This window comes from Argiope bruennichi, chromosome 3, assembly GCF_947563725.1.
Source record: "Argiope bruennichi chromosome 3, qqArgBrue1.1, whole genome shotgun sequence".
Lineage (NCBI taxonomy): Eukaryota > Metazoa > Arthropoda > Arachnida > Araneae > Araneidae > Argiope > Argiope bruennichi.
In genome coordinates this window covers 142,490,646-142,509,733 of record NC_079153.1, presented here as the reverse complement: position 1 = coordinate 142,509,733, position 19,088 = coordinate 142,490,646, and the positions used below count along the sequence as shown (strand labels likewise).

General features: G+C 27.8%; 1 protein-coding gene across 1 annotated transcript in view; it reads right to left on the bottom strand.

Moving 5' to 3' along the window:
- Positions 1 to 19,088, bottom strand: part of LOC129963316 (tachykinin-like peptides receptor 99D) — a 114,652-nt gene that overhangs the window by 32,654 nt on the left and 62,910 nt on the right. Inside the window, exon 2 of the mRNA XM_056077616.1 lies at positions 2,193 to 2,408. Within this exon, the coding sequence (XP_055933591.1) occupies positions 2,193 to 2,408 (216 nt within the window). The remainder of the gene's footprint in view (positions 1 to 2,192; positions 2,409 to 19,088) is intronic.

Here is a 19,088-nt window from a genome sequence, read left to right as displayed (position 1 = left end):
ATTAGCTTCAGAACCATATCGCTATATTACGCTTAAACTAAAGATTAAAGTGGAAAAAAAGAGAAACACCCCTTTTCTCCGATTAGAATGAAGAACGTGACGACCAGCCAGCTAAACCAGAATTTAGTCAAAAATCGAGTAATTAAACCCAGTCTTAAGTACGTGCTTGGGATTTTCCTCGCATTTTACGGCACTTCATCGTTAACTTGCTTTCTTTTACGACTCGCATAAACTATATTCTAACATGAAATCAAAGCACCTCGCTGTGAATAGAGAAAGAGGGAATAAAAATTTGAAGAAAGCGGTCTCGAGTAGGATCTTGAGTATTTTCTTCATATAAAGATAATTCAATATTGTGTATATTATTTAAATATAGAGCTGCAACTAATTTTGAAAACAGTTGAATGAGTTAAATACTGCTTAACTCCATCTTCCCCAGAAGTCATCTTTCTACTGCTTCTCTGCCGATAAGAAAGTGAAATGCAGTTTTCAGTGATCACGTTTTAAATTGGAATAAGTGAAGGTATTGGAAGAAACAGAAACGATCATTGCTGACACGAAATTTATTTCCAAATTTGAGAACTATGTTCATGTGATATATCAAAGTGTCTGTTAGGTTTTTGTAGAAACGTGATTCAATTTTATTCTCTGGCATTTATTTAATGAAATTTACCAAAGAGCTTCTATTTTATCAAATATCTTAAAATAAAAGAGCAGATAATGTTTAAAATTATTATGGATATAGAGAAGTGTTAATCTGTCAAATACTTGCACAAAGTAATGTCGTGAAAATATTCTAAGTTCACACAAACTTCCTTTGATTAGTTTCGAAATTCAGATTTCAGAAAGCTATTAGTTTCTGTCTTTTAAAAAAAAAGTTTTAATTTTTTTCCACGCCTTCCCAAATCTTTGCATCGTAAACCAATAGTTGTAACAAATATGCCTTACACTGCATGATTACATTTTTGTAAAAGATGCAGCTCATAAAACTTCCATTTTATATTTACATTTAAAGAACACTTTAGTGACAATGGACCATGGATATGGATTGAGTAACATAATTTATTTTTACATTGATTTTTAAGAGAGATTCAACGATATATTTTCACCTGCCGTTTGATAAGACTGTGCAAGTCTTACAATTATTCTTCAGTCTCATCTGTACTTGAGATGAAGTTGTACTATAACCTCTCTGAATAACTTTTTCGAGCATAAACAGAATTTATGCCTTTGAGTCTTCATGTAATGAAGTGAAACAGAATTCAGATATTTAATTATTTTACATTTGAGATTTCTTAGTGATACCCTTCAGTTCAAATTTATTCTCAAAACTTTAGTATGTCCCGAGCAAATGAAAATGAAATGAAAGAAGTAATCATACAGATTTAAGAAATTTTATATTAAAATGCAAATATTAAAAATAAGAAAACGTGTATAATAAAAAAAATTCATCGTTCTTACAAAGTATGCATTTTAGACCTTTATTTATTATGCCTATGTGAATATACAAGTTCTTTAATTATATAAACTCAACAATTAATTCTATGTTGTATTGAGTTAAATAAGTGTTTTTTTATACTCTACAGGAAGTTTTCTGTCTTTTTATGAGAGTTAATAAAGGATTATGGTTTTGTTAAGTATGCCAGTAATTGCATTTACTTAATTTCTAAAAAATAAAGTTTCATAATTCTTATGCATATATATTCATATTTCTGCATATGTTATTCATCGGGTTATTTAGTCAATTCTATGGCTCAGGGAAATCATTTTTTTAAATCGGATACTTTTGTCTAAGGATGGCTGTAAGAGTATCTTGCAAGTAAAAATTTGACAATATTACGCTTAAAGAAAAATGGTTATTCTTTGCATTCAATTAATTAAAATTTACTGCGCCTCTCTAATTCCTGAATAATTGTAATGGAAGGGATTTGAATTCGAATGATCATTTTATCAATACTCTCATCCGAAGTGCACCCTGCACTGAATTGTAATAGAATAAATAACTGAACAAATCCATCTTCAATAAATACGGCTGCGAATGAAATATGCTTCCTGTCAAGCTTTAATTTATCCTCCGTTACCTCATTAACTACAAAGTAAATCTATCAGTTCGTCATAAACCTGCGTCGCCTTCTAGATATTCATTCACATTTAGAGATTTAATGAAGAGTCAGAAGCAAGTCTTAACTTACATGTATTCGTCGTCGCTTCGAGTCATGGGTCCATCCGGCCATTCCATGTAACAAATGACTCTGTAGTCGCCATTACCGAAGGTTTCGACACGAGTCACAGAATAGAGAAGATTTGGAAATGACAAAATGATGCTCAAGATCCAAATCAGAACAGTTATGTTGAGGGTCGTGGTTCGAGACATCCTTGGTTTAAGAGGGTGCATGATAGCTATATATCTGTAAGAACAACAAAAGGGGTTTTATACATTTTTTTATTTAACTTCATTTGTTTGATGTTCTTAAAGGTAGAATAACGTAACATTTCCTAATAAGTTAAAGTTATTAAATTCATATATTTTCGTATTCAGAATAAAATTCGTTATTTTTTTAAATTATAATTCAATTGTTAATTAATCAGTCGATTAAAATAAATTGTGATCTCACCCTGACTTTGATTTATAGACAAGTAGAGAAAAAATGGATCACAAAATTTCATTATATTTAAAAAAAACAAAGTGAAAACTTAAAATAATTAATATAAAAAATGTCTCACTTTTCAATACACAAATAATAACAGATTTTATTCCGTATGATGTTATATATTCAAATATACATGATAATTAAAAAATGTATAAAGCTAGTGAAAACCATATTCGTCATTTCCAAGCAATAAAAACAAATGGTAATGCAAATGAAGAAATTAATTCACATTAAGTTATCAAAAAATGGATAAAATATTTGAATTCAAATCCTGTTTTCATTATTTGAATTTTAAACTTCATTTCAGTCGTGTAGACGTTTATGATACTTTCTTTTTTTAATTGCATTTTCCATTGTTTGTCAGGTGTTTAAAGGTGACATGCGACTACAACATGAATGTTTCCTCAAATCAAGAACCAGTTGAACAATTGTTTAGAAGAACCAGTAAACGAATTAATATGTAATTAAATATCTAAGGTGAGTGCGAGGATTTGAGATTCAATTATTAGCGGTTCTTCGTACCATTTTTCCCCGTTCCATTTGGTTACACGTATCTGAAAGTTGTCAGTACAACTTGGGTATAAGTTAAATGATATTTGGATGATAAAAATTGCATTAATAGTAAAAGGGCATACAAATGATAGTATATTTTATATACATACCTATATATAAAATGGATTAATTTGTTAAAATGAAATATTTTAAAAAGTATATTAAACAGAACCAGCAGCAATAATTTTAAAAATATGTCTTTATTTCTGTAAACTTATTTTGAAGGATTAGTTTGAAATCTGTATATCTCATACATGTTTTTGTTTGCTATTTTACTTATGCCATTATTTTATTATTTCAAATCATATTTATAGTACCGACACAGTGAAATAGATAAAATTTAGAAATGTTACTATTCATGTTTTAATGTTTGCTCTCGTTAATAATTTATTAACTCTCTCTCTCTCTACATATTTAGGATGTAATTTATTATTAAATTATTTCAATTTGTAGTCATCAATATTCGTTATTTCGAATAAATGCTACATTTTGTTTAGCATATCCGTGTAAATTTTGCATAAAAGTGTTACAAATAATTAAAATTAATAAAAATACTGAATTCATCATCTCAAACTAAAAGTATGAGTTTGTTGGAAAAAGTATTAAGAATAATAAATTAGTGAAATTCAAAATTATTTATATTAAATCTATACTTTCAAAACTATTTACTGGAAGTATGTCAAAATATAATATAAAAGTGAACAGTTTTTATGTGATGTAGAAATGCTATGAATATTCAAAACTTTTCTTTGTTTTAGAAACAAACTGTAGCGATTTTTTTTTAAATGAACGAAGGCTTTCAGAAGAAAGAAATAAATCCATTCGCAGTTCGCTATTTTCTTTTTTTTTAATTTTTAATTACTCCTATAAAGATTTTCATCATTTGTAAGTTATTTTTTTCCTAAATTGTTTGTTTTTGTAGACGTATAATTGTCACTTTTTATATTTTAACAGTGCACTGAATCTGCAAGATTATTTACATTCGTGAGGAATACTTGCAATAAATGCAAAATAACGTAAAAACAATTAGGATATTTAAAAGGAAAATTACCGATAACCGACGGAAAAAAAATATAAACCAATTTATTTATAAAATTGGTATTTTTCGAAAAAAAATGTGATGTAGTAATATAATTTATTTCATTTTTATTCTTTTAATTTTTGAATGCATTAATGAGCCATTTTTTACTGCACTTGTAACAGACCGATAGCTAAAATACAGAACTAAAAAAGGAGTTTCGAATATGTCAGAATTTATTAGCAGTGTCATTACAAAAAATATTAAAAGAGCGAAAAGAATAACCAGGAAGTGAAATAGCTATTTCAGAAAAATACGTGTAGAAACAATGATTCTTAAAATATACAGAAAACAAAAAAATGGACTATATATATATATATATATATATATATATATATATATATACTTAGTCTTCTGTTTAATTTATGTGGAAATGCATATTAAAATAGGTTTTAAAGAAAAATATTCAATAGTTTTAAAGGAGATATATCTAACGACTTTCAAAAGCAAACTAAGATTAAACTATAATTTTGCTTAGTTAAATTATCCTTCGCATTTCTGTCTGAAGAAAGAAAAAAGAACGGGATAGTTATAAAAAAAAGTTCTTAAAGAGTTTTTTTTTTCTTAATAGAAAATATTCAAAGAGAATTTAATCAACATATAATTGTCTTAAAGTTAGGGTACATATCATAATGGTACTTAGTAATATCACTGACTAAATTAAATTACTACAAAATATTCTTTAAATTATAACCTTGTAATTACAGAACAATTACTTTAAAAAGAGCTGATTTTGTTGCATATTTTTATATAAGAAGAATATTTATGATTTTGAGATTTCAATATCAAATTTCTATAAAATTTTACGGATTGGTCTTTGTTAATTTTAGCCACCTTTAACAATATGCTAGTTTACCGAGATCAATGCGTATGTAAAATTTCAATTAAATCCTTAAAAAGATGATTATGACTCTTAACTTCTTGTCTTGGATTTTTCTGGGTTTTTTTTACTTTTAGGTCTCATAAGAAGTAAAAATGTAATATATCTAGATACTCCGTATGAGTATATATATATATATATATATATATATATATATATATATATATATATATATATATATATATATATTGTGTGCATGATCCTTCTTGATGGTGGCCATTCTTAATACACTTTTGTGCTATTAGAAACGTAGTTGTCTGGTTCATCTGCCTTTTACTTTTCGTGTTACTGTAATTTAACTTCTTTATTCGTCTTGTAAGTTGCACAGGTATTAAACAGATTCCTTTTTTTAGCTTTCAACAACAGAAGAAAATCTCATGATTAAATATTTTACAAAAGAATGAAAACGATTTGAGATTCAAAACAACAATGAAATCTCTTGTTAAAAATTCATCAAATACAGAAACAATGTGCACAGCAATAAAACTGATATCATTAAAGACACCTTTTTTAAATATTAAAAAGTATAAAAATCAATTTCGTGTTATAAAAGTTTTTGAAGTTACGGTGAGGAAATGCCAAAAGTTCGCTTAATTTTTAAAGAATTAAAATTATAACTTAAGTTTCAAAATAAAAACGTTCCAAGGTGCATATTCTCACCTTTCCAAGAATATATATGCCAAGTCTGAGAGCTCTAAATCAAACATGCTGTCCTACAGAGCACAAACACATTCTCTTTTATTATTAATAGCGATATTAGCTCTATAGAAATTAAAATAGTATATTGAATTTTGAGGAACAATTTTTAACTCCAACGCACAGACTAGGATTATTTAAATTAATTAGAAACTCCAGAAAATAATCCTTTTATCATACTTGATGCTATTTTCTTTCCAATAGGCAGAATATCACGGATTTTAAGTTTGAAAATCTATCATTATAAATAATTCAGTTTTGTGATTATAAACACCTTATATTACTACCTGATTGAATGAAATTCCAACAGGTTTCTGAACTAACATATTAACAGTCTTCTAGTATCTGACTCATATATTTATATATTAAGTAAGATATTCTGCCTCTTGAAATTAAACTGAAGCAAGTTACATAAATAAGTATGTTAGTATATGTTACATAAATAATTAAATGTCATAATAGTTACTATATTCCCAAAAGTCTGTGGAATTCTCAGTTTCCAATCCTATTATTCTCATGACAATTATATATATATATATATATATATATATATATATATATATATATATATATATTGCTTACATTGATGAATTTAAAGAAACTTGTTACTTTTCGAATTCAGACACTTAAGTGAAACATGTTTTTATGTTTTTACTTACGTGTATTGACTCATCATAATTATCCATCTTTCCGTCAAAATAGCAAATGAAATTAAGAAAAATTTTATAGTGAGCTTGATATCAAACATTTCTGAATTTTTTTTCCCTTCTTTCATGGCAAATACATATATTTTTTTTATCACCATGATATAAAATATTCATATATATTGTTTACATAATATACAATACATTTCAGACGAATGGATCGATTGAGTCACTAAAATATGATGCGATTTTTTTCCTAATGTAATAAAAACCTTTTGACGTTGTAGATATATTTCTTGAAATTTTACATATCCACATCAAAGAATAAAAGATATCTCCTTTCGAATATTTATTTTGCTGCAAACAAGGAAGAAGATGATTCCCATGGGAATGGTCTTTACCTGCAGAAAGAAGATGGATGGAATAATGACGCCGACTTCCGTGAGAGATTTCTTTCTCTCGGAGGCTGTTATTTCAGAATGGGCATGGAAGTATTTATTTCCGATCTAATGGATGTTAGTTATATCCTTACCCGTTGTAATTCGCAGTTTCTATAGAGTTGTATGATGTAAAGCTTAAAATTCTAAAGCAACTTACTTTGTATAAAATTTAACTGATTTTTTAAATTTGCTTCAAAATAATATTGGTGATGCAAAGAGTGAACGAAACTCAGAACGTCAAACTCAGATGGTATGTATTCCAAAATATAAAGTCACGAACAAAGAAAAGAAAGCTCCAACAATGAACAAATTTTTTTAAGAATAAGCATAATTTAACAGTCTTAAAATTTCTAATTACTTTATCTCAAATTTGTAAAAAGTTCTAAGTTAAATATGAAAATAATGAATTTTCGTTTTAACCACACAGATATCAATTTTAAACAGTTCATGGAGTAGAGATTTAAGGTAATATTTTAATCGTTGCTAATTCTTTCATTTTGTCAGGTTACTAATATGTCCATGCTAAGAAACTGGTAGAATCGACATTGGGTATTTTAATGATATCTCCTTTAAAATTCTTTATCTTAAAATTAATACAATGAATTTTTTAGAGAAAAGTGAAAGATATCAGACAGCAGGTAATATTTCTGAGCAGCTGAATATATCAACATCACGTCATGAATATCAATTCACTGTAATCAGACGTTTATTCGTTCCTTATCCTTAATGAATCATACATTACACTGTTGATAGTACTCACGATTTAAGCTTGTGCAAAGAATGGATGTATCATCACAGAAGAAATTCTTTTAACTATCTCCAATGATTCCGGATGTGGGTGACTATGAAAGTAAAAATATTATTTGATCATAATGCAGTTAGGGGAAAGGCATTATAATGTTCCTGATGTGTCCATTAGGAGAAATATTTTGAATAATGATTGAACTGAGCAGCATACCTTCGATGGACGCTCGTTGTAATTAAAAAAACCGATTTCCTCAGATGCTCGTGTTTATTCAATTTGACGATTGGCCATATTTCGTCTTTATCGTTTATATTGCCCGACCCTGTGGAATATATTCAGTGAAGGATTTTCTGAAACTCCGAATTGAACAGAGAACTGTCTTGTTCGAAATTCATTGAACGTGCATGAAAAACTTCATTGAGACGCTGTGGGACTATTATATCAAGCTGAAAACATTCAGATCCCTAATACCTGAAGAGTCATCTCGCCCTGGCATTCCTGATCTAATATATGACACTGGAATGAGTGGTCGTATCCTTTAACATAAGTATAAGTTTGTTTCTGCAATATAATATATATATAATTCCTGATCCGACAACCCTTTATATATCTTTCGATAAAACTTTTCTTCACTTAATTAAGCAATTAATATACAAATTAAGAAAATCTAAGAATTCCTTTGTCCTTTATTATATTTTCTTAAACAGTAAAATTAGTGATATATCTCCCATTCTGATTTTCTATATTCTAGGCGATGCTTTTTTTTTGTTGCAAATTTAAAAAATAATCCTTCGTAATTATTTCGGAGCTCATGTTCAAAGAAAACGGCCTTTTTATCATAGATTTAACAATGACAAAAACACTCCATGGATGAATTTGAATTTTGTCATAAGATTAAAAACATAATTTTAGATGCTTTTGACTGTTATGGTTCGAGTTCCGTTCGAATATCGTAAGGGGCGTGAGAGAGAATAAACCGAAAACTGGATTTTCTAGTTTGTTTAAATTATCAGTGGTAAAGCCTTGTTTTGTAAGCTGTATAAGCCAGTAAAATTTAACTTTAACGTATCATTTTTTTTCATAGTTCCAGATTATGTATTACATTTAAAAAAATTATGAAATAAAGTTAAAAAAATTCTGCAGATATGATTTGATTTATTTAAAAAGTCGTTCTTTTTAGTTTTAAGATAGCAAAGCATTGAATAAGTTAAGGTGTGAAAATGCAATTGTTTATTGTCGACCGTTGCCATTCTACAATAAGCAATACCAGCGATTTCTATTCCAAGTATATTGCCATTATATATATAGAGAGAGAGAAATTATATTGTATTGTATTATATTATATTATGATTTATTGCTATGTATGTTGTAAAATTCGCAAGATTAGGTTATAATAAATGAGGCCTTAATTTTCATAATTTTTTTAATTAATTTTCATAACTTTATAAATGTGGTGTTAGAATCCTAAGAATAATAGCGACTTATAATTTTTAGTTAAATATTCACATGTGTCCAATTTAAGTTTACAAAAGCACGTACGTAAATATTTCAGAAAATAATTAATCTCCTGATATGATATTCGCTACACAAATTCGGAATATTATGAGAAAGCAACCTTACTTAACACAGCTACATGAATATGCGCCTAAATTTTATCGAATAAGCTATGTAATTGCTACGATTTTGTTAATCTTTGCAAGCGTCACAAGTTCTGTCTTACTGAGACTATGATGTTTACTGAGATGTTGGAATTCACATTTTGTGGCAGTAGATCCTATTCTGTAAAAATCAATGATTTTAATGTCTGCTGTGTTGAAACATTTTGATATAAAAATGGAGCTACGAGCATTTCACGCTTGCTCTGTAGATCCGTGACTTCACAGAACTAAACTGTTTTGTGATGTATGTGTTCACCAGATATCATCACACTGAGCTTCAACGAGGCATTCAAAGAATAAAGTATAGAATATGCAAAAAGATAGCAAAAATATTATGGAGGAAAAAAATCAACATATACTACCAGTTCAGTAAAAAAAAAAAAAAAAAAAAAAAAACTTTGAACCCAGTTTGTTGGATTTTCCCTTAACCCTTGTGCCTCTGCTGTTCTTTCATTTCACTAGATGCTTTCTTTCATTTTACCAGTTGTTTTGTTGAAGCAGAGCGTCCTTTAGGCGAGCGGCTCAGTTTTTACGAGGATGTTGTAAATTCAGTTACTGACTGGATTCTACCAAAATCACCGAGTGTCTTCCTTTAAGAAACACACTTGTTGTCTGATATAAAGGAAATTCATACGAAGTACACCAAACAAAATAAATAAATAAGCAAGCTTTTTTTAAATAAGCCATTCTATTTTTTTAAAACTAGAGTTGCCTTGTGTGCCTTGTTCTTTCACTAAGCTATTAAATAATGTTATTTTTGAGCAAATAACAACAGCAGTTTTATTTAAGAATGATCTTTGAAATTTTTCTGGAATTTAAAATAACACAAAATATGTTGATATGACTGACTACGCTCTCTTTAATTAAGCTGACATAAATTATAATTTTCCATTATTAATTTTTATAGACATCTGTAAGAAACAATAAAGTTGCAAGCATAAAAATGAATGCATTTTGGGGACTTTAAATTTTTATAGATATAATAATCTAATAAAATTAATAATTAAAAAAAATAATTTAATAATTTTAATCTAATAAAATTTAATCATTTGATAATTTTTATAGATTGATAATCATTATATTCAAAGAAGATATTGTAATGTAATCTGCTAGTAACATATTTAAATGCAATTGTATTAAAAAGGTAATGTTTCGTATGATGTAGTTTTATGTAATTAACAATGTTATTTTCCATCTGCATGCATTTTCTTATTAATACAGCTATATCATTTAAAGTTTCCCACGTAATTATAGCTTCTATATACCAATGTGTCCAGAATTCGTCATATAAGAATGCCACCCATAATTAATGAATGCTTCTAGAACATTTTGACATGAAGTAACTTCATTCTTGAAATAGATTGCTCTCAAGTGATTTTTATCAAAATCGAAATCCAGAATTCTGTCAAAAAGGATCACAGATATTCAAATATTCTCTAATGTTTAAACCCAAAGCTCCAGATTGGTTTAGAAAATTTCGAAACAAGCTGTTAAATATTTATGAATGGCGTACGTTCATAAATTTAATTAATATTTTTCAATTATTCTTCGCATTTGTAAAATGCCAAAATCTTCAATGATAAATCGAAGTAATCTACATTGTTAACATTTGTAGTCAGAATGATTAAGCATATTTAATTCATTAACAGAACTCAAGCAATAGCAGATTCATTAAGAGGTAATTCAGAAATACCAGCTTATTTCACTTTCGTTCGTCAAAATAATGATCGTTAATTATGCAAAGGAGATGTAACGCATTTTAAACGATCTTATTATTTACTATTATTCTAAAAGATTGATTAAAATTACTTGGAATAACTCTTTTAGCTTCCAAAATTCTGGAGGTATTTTTAATTATATGTAAATAGTAGAGCTAAATTTGAATGGGAAAATATATTTTGTCATTCTTAAGAAAAGAGCAATAAAAATATTTAACGAATGTCAATATGTGTATTATAAATAATTTTGTTTCTTTTTAATTATTAGCATTGTATCGAATCACAAAATGAAACGACAAAAGTACTTTTGCATTTTTAAACGTTGTTAAAATATAAAATTGGTAATCAATTTTTTTTTCATTTATTGTGGAATTTTCCTATTTTAGCCTAGTAGTCTTCTTAGTAAAGTAGTAAAATACAGAGCTAATAATTAAAAATTATCTGTAATATTTTTATCGAATTACAGCTTTACATATATTGAAATATTTAACAACTTCTCATGTATTCCATGAAATATTTTCAAATATTTAATATTTCATGTATTTATGTAGTTTAACACATTTGAAAAATCAGTATTTTAACTCAGTAATGATGACTGAGCACCATAGTAAAGGAGTTAAAATGCATTTTGAATATTATTTATTTATTATTGAAATCCTCTTCGTAGTTACAATGTTTAAAAAGTGTCTTTTAGTGTAAAAATCTGATTAACTTTTTCAAAAAGGTTAGTAAAATCTCTTTAGCATTAAAAACGTTAAATAATTCAAAACTGGTCATTATGGAATTATATTACAGAAATTTGATGTATAATTTTTGGTACTATTAAAATTAGTTGAAATTAGTTAGCGATTGTATTTGAAGCAAAAGCAATAATAAATAAATAAATATAAGATGTTAACTTCATTAATTTGTAAACATTTACATGGAAAACTGGTTCAAAACAGGGAAAATAATATTCCTTCCATTTATTTAACGAAAGAATAAAATTTATTTTGTTGAAAAAATATCAGACCAGAAAACTATTATTAGAAACAAATTGTCGTATATACTTACAACGCAAATTTGTTATTCCCAATTCTTGACAATTAAAAGCTACAGACAAAAATGTTCTTGACAGTTAAAAGCGACAGACTGGATGAACAAAAGAAATGTTAAAAATATCAAATATAACTTCAACATAGAAAAAAAAATGTGCAGATTTAATTCATTTAATTCTTTCGTTTTTCTCCAATTAAACAAAGTCTTTCAGCTAAATTGAAGAATTTGTTAACTCATATAATTTATCAACTTGTTTTTCATTTTGGCAATTCATTTAATGTTATTATATAAATTCGAATACGTCGATAAATGCCTTAAGGAAGAATTCTTTGCTCCTAAAGAACACAACGCTTAGTTTGTTTGTTTTTTAATTTTAATTTTGTTTTCTGCATCTTAGTTAAAAGTATATCGAGAGCAAGCGAATGAATATTTATAACTGTATTGAATGAATTCAATTAAAATGTATATCTGTTATAAATTTATTATTCATTTTCTAAATGAATCTTAACTGTTTGAAAAACCTTTCATTTAATATATTTTTGGATTTCAATAGAATAGAATCATTTTAATCGATCATTTGAATTAAAAACATTCAATTCCCAAATTAATTTTATTCATATTTCCCCCTATTCATATCTTAATAGCATTCACAATCAGTTCTGAATTTTCGAGCCAAGGTTTCAGGTTGAATGTTAGCTGTCCTGCACGAGGTTTTATACTTTGAAAGATAACAATCAAGCCTGTAAGCAGTTTTATATTGCAAATAAATTATTTTTGTTTTGCTTTTATCGTCTTCATGAGTAGGCACTTTTTAAAATCGATATAAGTTTGTTATATGCATTAGCAATAATTTCCTTTCATAGAATAATAACATTGACATGGGTGTATAAATCTCTCAATGCAACTAACACATTTCTGTTTTCTCGTATCCGAAGCGCAGAGAAAATATTGTAATCGTCAGACATGCGAGCTACCTATTTTTACGCATTTTCAAGTTTTAGATTTCCCCGAGTTCGAAAACCACATTTCTGGCATTACGTCTGTGACAATGATCACTCAAACTCAATATGAGCTACACGGATGAATCTGGCACATAGCTTTTATGCTCAATGTGTAGATTCATGTCAAATTTTGAGCAAAATCCGTTTGGAATAAATATATCTGTCCGGTTGTTCGAATATAAGTTAACACGCTAACTACAAAACGAAGAGAGAGAGTTGGATTAAGATGCGTCATCTATTTTGAGCCCAATCCAACAAAGAGAAAGTCTATCGATCTGTACTTTCAGAATCATGTCAACGCGATCACTCAAGAGCATAAAGACAAGCATATCCAATTCGGGGGGGGGGGGTGATATTGGGAATACAGTATCATTCTACATGGCATTTTCATTTCAATCGCTTTGGAAAACTGCGTCTGAAACACCAATTCGATTTTCGCATACCATTCATCGCATGCCAGGGATGAATAGCCCCCCAAAAAAACGCGCCCTAGAATCACACGATAGATTCAGTAAAAATTCGCGACTCATATTGAGTGACTCTTGTACGCCACGTCGTGCAAAGCGTTCTCTTGGATAGCGTCTTTATGAGAGAATATAGTAGAACGTTTCGTAGAAACCGCTATTATTTTTATGGCCATGTTGCGATTCTACTGAAATCAATCATTCGTCAGAAATGGTACTCAATGATCTAATAATGTCGTAAGAGAATGAAAAGGACTTAAGATAAAACTTCTGTTCCTGGTTTTTATTGGAAGAAAAATACTTAGATGTCTACATAGGTGGGACTACTGAGAAAAATGTATTCTCCGAAATCATTGGAATCTGTTTTGATATTATTATTAAATTCATTTTGATTTCATTGTTATGTTAGTTTTGATTTCATTATCATATTATTTTTTTATTTTATTATTATATTATTTTTTATTTCATAATTACTTTTTTATTTTATTGTTATGTTATTTTTATATTGTTATTATTATTATTATAATTTTTATTTATTATGGATTGTTTCTAAAATGTATGACACTCGTTTAATAATATCAATTGAATCATTCCATTTAGGGACAATGATGTTCAGAAAATAATGCACTGACATTGAAGAACTCAAACAGGCTCGAAATTTCAAAATGATGGCACATTATGAAGTCGGAAAAAAATTTGATTGCAAAATCTCAACTTTAGGAACTTTAAACAAGATATGTTAAACAATATTGAATGAAAAAATTCCTTTATATTTTTCAAATAGAGATATTAAAATCATGAGAAATCTTCAAATTCATGCCTTTACTGAACAGCTCGGCCGTTGGTGATACTTAAACCTAATGTCACAAAAAAAAAATGTCAGAAAAATATGTTAAAGTACATTTGAAAACAACACTACTGTTAATGTTCGATATAAGAGTTCAGTATTATAGCATGCTTCTGCAAACAGAATAAATTTATAAAGAATTATACGATTATGCATAACAAATGTTATGACTAATGCTTATGAATGGGTAAAATTATAAATTAAATGACAATAATTAAAGAAAACAAATTTTTACTTAGAATGAATTGCGCCTGCTTTTTACTATTATTTTTAACTACATAGGCATTATATATCTGTATTTATATATTCTATTTAAGCGTAGGGCCGATTCACATCTTTAATAATTAAGATTCACAGTTTTGATATTTGAGAAGGAAATGAGTTTTCGAATATATTCTGATGTTGCTAGTAGATATAAATCATTCTGTAAGATTTTGAAATTTTTTAATAAATACAAACTGAAGAAATCTTCCCTAAAAAATGAATCCGTCAGATATGAAAGAATTTTGTTGAAAAGTTAAATTAGGATACAGCTGATCAAAAGGCAAAAAAATGTAAGTGTTGGGTGGCTGGCAAATAAATATCCGGCTTTCAGCACTGGATGTGATGACACATAACTGTACTGGAGGATTCATACCGTTTATTATGCTAGTACATCAATGAGTTGCTGAGTCAGTATTAATTATCTCTTTAGCACAGACTGCAGTGCTGGAATTGTTCTAGAAGGCCAGCTATTAAGTGTCTGAGAAGACGATATACATGTTCGATTGCATTTAAGTCTAAAGAATAAATGTCTTCATTGCTTGACAATTCTGCATCTGTCAGTATACGTTGAAACACAGCATTGCTGTCTATGAATAGGAATTGAAGAGCTATATTATTTCTAGAGAAAGGGCATTCTAGTTCTACAGAGTTCACAAGTGGCTGAACCTCCTTGAAAGATGTGGAAGTCAGTCCGTCCATCAAGTATGATTCTCTCTAAATGAAAATTCCATTGATTTCAAATTTGTTCTTTTTGGTGATGTTGAAAAATCAATTATATGTTCTCCTTTGTTTTTAGATATACTTTAAGAAATTCAAATCAGAAAAAATCGGCTTTCAGTGGGCTAAAATCGGATCCTTAAAGTGCTTTCTACGTAGTCCTTACTACTTAAAGTGCTTTCTACGCTGATCTGTCCCAGTTTTTCTTTTTGTGATGCTATAGAAAGTCCAGAACAGGCACTAGTGAAACTCACAACACTGCCAATAGATCACCTTCGTGCAATTCTTTGGTTCTGGTAAAATGGGATTTCGGGCATTCAATATTCCGCTGTATGTGACGCCAGTTTTTGTCGTGCTTTTAGAAAAACATATATGTAATTTGTTGCCATAGTTACTCTTTGCCGACTGTTGCTAAACCCTCAGATAGTCCCACAATTTCCTGAGCGCTTTATTATGTACATAATTATTTGAAATTAATAAATATCAGTGAGGTGGTTTCAGCATTCGCAGCACAATTAACATATTATTTACATCGATACTATTATCACGATAAAAAAGAATTTGAATGATCAGTTTATTAGATTAAAAAATAAATATATTTCCATTTTATTTTAAATTTTGATCATTCTTTCGATGGCGGAGTTTATGTAATTATTATTTTTATGTGATTAATATATTATGTTTTTAGTTCAATTTTAATATTTTGTCAAAAATTGACGCATATAAGAGAATTATATCCTAATTTAATCGTATTTGTTTACACGGTTATATAATATTAGTGTGCGTGCGTGATGCATTTTTTTCTAAATTCTTATTTTATCAAATATCATAACGTGAATTTGTTATAGAAACAATGTACATACATTTTTAATGTACCAAATAAAACTGAATTTTTTCCATTTATATAGCAGAAAAATATCTGGTCTATATTCCTGAAAGCAATTCTTTAATTCTATTTTTTTTTTAATTCAGCGTTTTTATTTAAAATACAAGACACTGTGATACCAAAAGAATTCTCGAGTAAAGTTAAACCTAAAGACGCTAGACTTGGAGCACTTCTCTCTAAAACCAGAAAGCAAAAAGCTGGACATAAAGATAGAAATACTCCCTTAAAATATATCAAGAAATTCCTTTAACTTAATAATTCATCTTTTTCATTTAAATTAACGTTTTCCAAAACATTCCAATTGTTCTAATATTTGAAATACTGAGAAAATTAGGAGCATATAATTGACACAAATATCTCCTCTGGGTTTTTACTCATATAAAAGGAAGTTTTAGATCCTTTTTTTCTGAAAATTTTTAAGTTTTCAATGTGAAACTACATATGAATAGAATAAAATGTCATTCTTCTAAAAAGTCATTTGAAGATTCTTTTTAGATTCGTAACATGCAAATGAAATTACTAAATTGATAAAAGAGACCACAAATTGAGATTATTTGTAGATAAAAATTGAAATTTTATAAGATTTGAGAGAATTTATTATATCACCCATATATTGCTTAAACTGAACATTGTCAAAATTTAAAATTTCATCATTATTAAATAAAATTATATTACGATTGAAATGAGAAAATAATTTACTGTCATTATTAATTTCATGGATAGGAAATATAGGTTATATTTATTGCATTTATAATGATAATAATATTTAGCTTATTCCAATGCTTCCCTTTTTATGAATAAAAGTGGTTTATAGTAAGGGCTTGAAATTTCATTTTTTATATTTGGAATACAAAAGTTATAATAAATGGTAGTAAAACGCGTATGTATTTAAGAAAATATTTAAATATTAAAATACAGGTGTTAGCATTGAAGGAAAAAATAAAAGAAATAGCTTTATTCAAAATTAACTTTGATAAAAATATTGATAAGAATTAACTTAAATAAGAACTTTTGTAGTTTGAAACTTGCCATCAAAATTAATTAATTATTAAAATTATATCATGTTTGATTATTAATATATATATAAACTATTAATATATATATATTGGCACAAACAATGTGTATGAAAAATAAGGAAGCAGAAGAATTTTATTTTACTATATTTATATCTTTGTCTCACAGACATTATATTTTATTTCAAAACCCCAAAAATGAGCCATGATTTGGTTTCTTCTCCGTGAAACACCTTGTTTAAGTATCAACTGATAAGTAAGTTTAAATAAGTGAAGTAAGTAAAATTAATTGTACATTACGGTGAAAAGAAAATTGACATTATTTTTTTTAAAATTTATTTATTTAGATTTTAGTTTGGAAAGAGTATGTAAAAGTTACCTTTCAGGTTCAAAAACAATTTTTAAAAATTTGGTTGCAATATTACATTATCTAAAGGTAACGCAAAGATCTTGAAAAGATCTTTGCGTTAAATAGCCTAGAAAAAAATTGTAAATTTTTAAAAAAGGCCTTTAAAATTTTTTGGTAATAGGGGAGAAGAGTTAGCATTTAGGTTCAAAAAGAATTTTAAAAAATTCTGGTTGCAATACAACAATATCTCGGGGTACCCAAAAGAACTTAAAGTTTGTAAAAAAATGAAAAATTATAAACTTTGATAAAATATTTTTATGAATTTTTCCTTCCTATAATGTTGTAAGCGATGATTTTAAATGCATATATAAGCATTACAATTGGAAGAAATTATTAATTACAAAGTATAATAATAATAAAAAAAAGGTATTTTTTATGTCAAATTTTAGCATTAAAAATTTTAACCTTTTCCTGTTAGAGCGTTGATCGTTTAGAACCTTTTATTCCATAACTGGACTTCTAGCACTTCTTTTCTTTTAAACGAGTCAGAAATATCAAATGAACGTCTCGCTTCTTCTCTAAATTCTGTGTGGTTGGATTCAAACTTATCTGAACCTTTTCTGCTTTTAGGCTTTGATAAATTCCTGTATTTAGCATGATAAGTTTTTATCATTTGTGAAATTCTTTTGCTAGAAGCAACAGAAACAGAAGCTCTTGACCATATTTGTTAAAGTGTCACATATTTCGCTTACAGAAGAATCCTTCTCTGAAGCAATTTTGAGGTTATGTCTAATATAATAGTAGCACTAGATTCGTCAGTAGTGTGCTCAACTTCAAGCAAATCAATACATTTCCTAAAATTAGAACATTTCCTCTATTTGTCTTGTCTTCGCTAATTTTGACTGAGCCATTTTTACTCACAGCAAAGCACACAAGCGCACAAACTAACAAAGCAGTTACACAATAGACGGAGGGGAGACGCCAACTTAACTGAACTCGGCAAAGCTAATGATTTGAAACTAGCTCTATCATTGTCACCTGACGCAGACAAATCTCCGCCTTGCCTCAATCTCAGGCTACGACTCAGTGCCATGCCAGTGCAATAGTAAAACTGTTTTTATACTTTTATACATATGACAGTGCCTATTTAAAGCTTTTTGTTTCATAATCGAGGCAAACAAAAATCCTTAAAGAATTGCAAAAAGCTGTTTTTATGAAATTTTAGAGCCTTTATAATTTTTATTTATCTTATCTAATCTTTTATCTATCTACCAAAAGGCTACTTTTCTGATCTATTATAAATTAAAAATCAAAAGTTGATTATTTCGTACAAAAAATTTAAATGTAGCAAAAATTTCAATTTTATGAAACTTTAATGTCCTTGCGGCACCTCAAGACCTACTCCAATAGTTTTTATAGTTATAATTTATTTTATTTGCATCAAAAG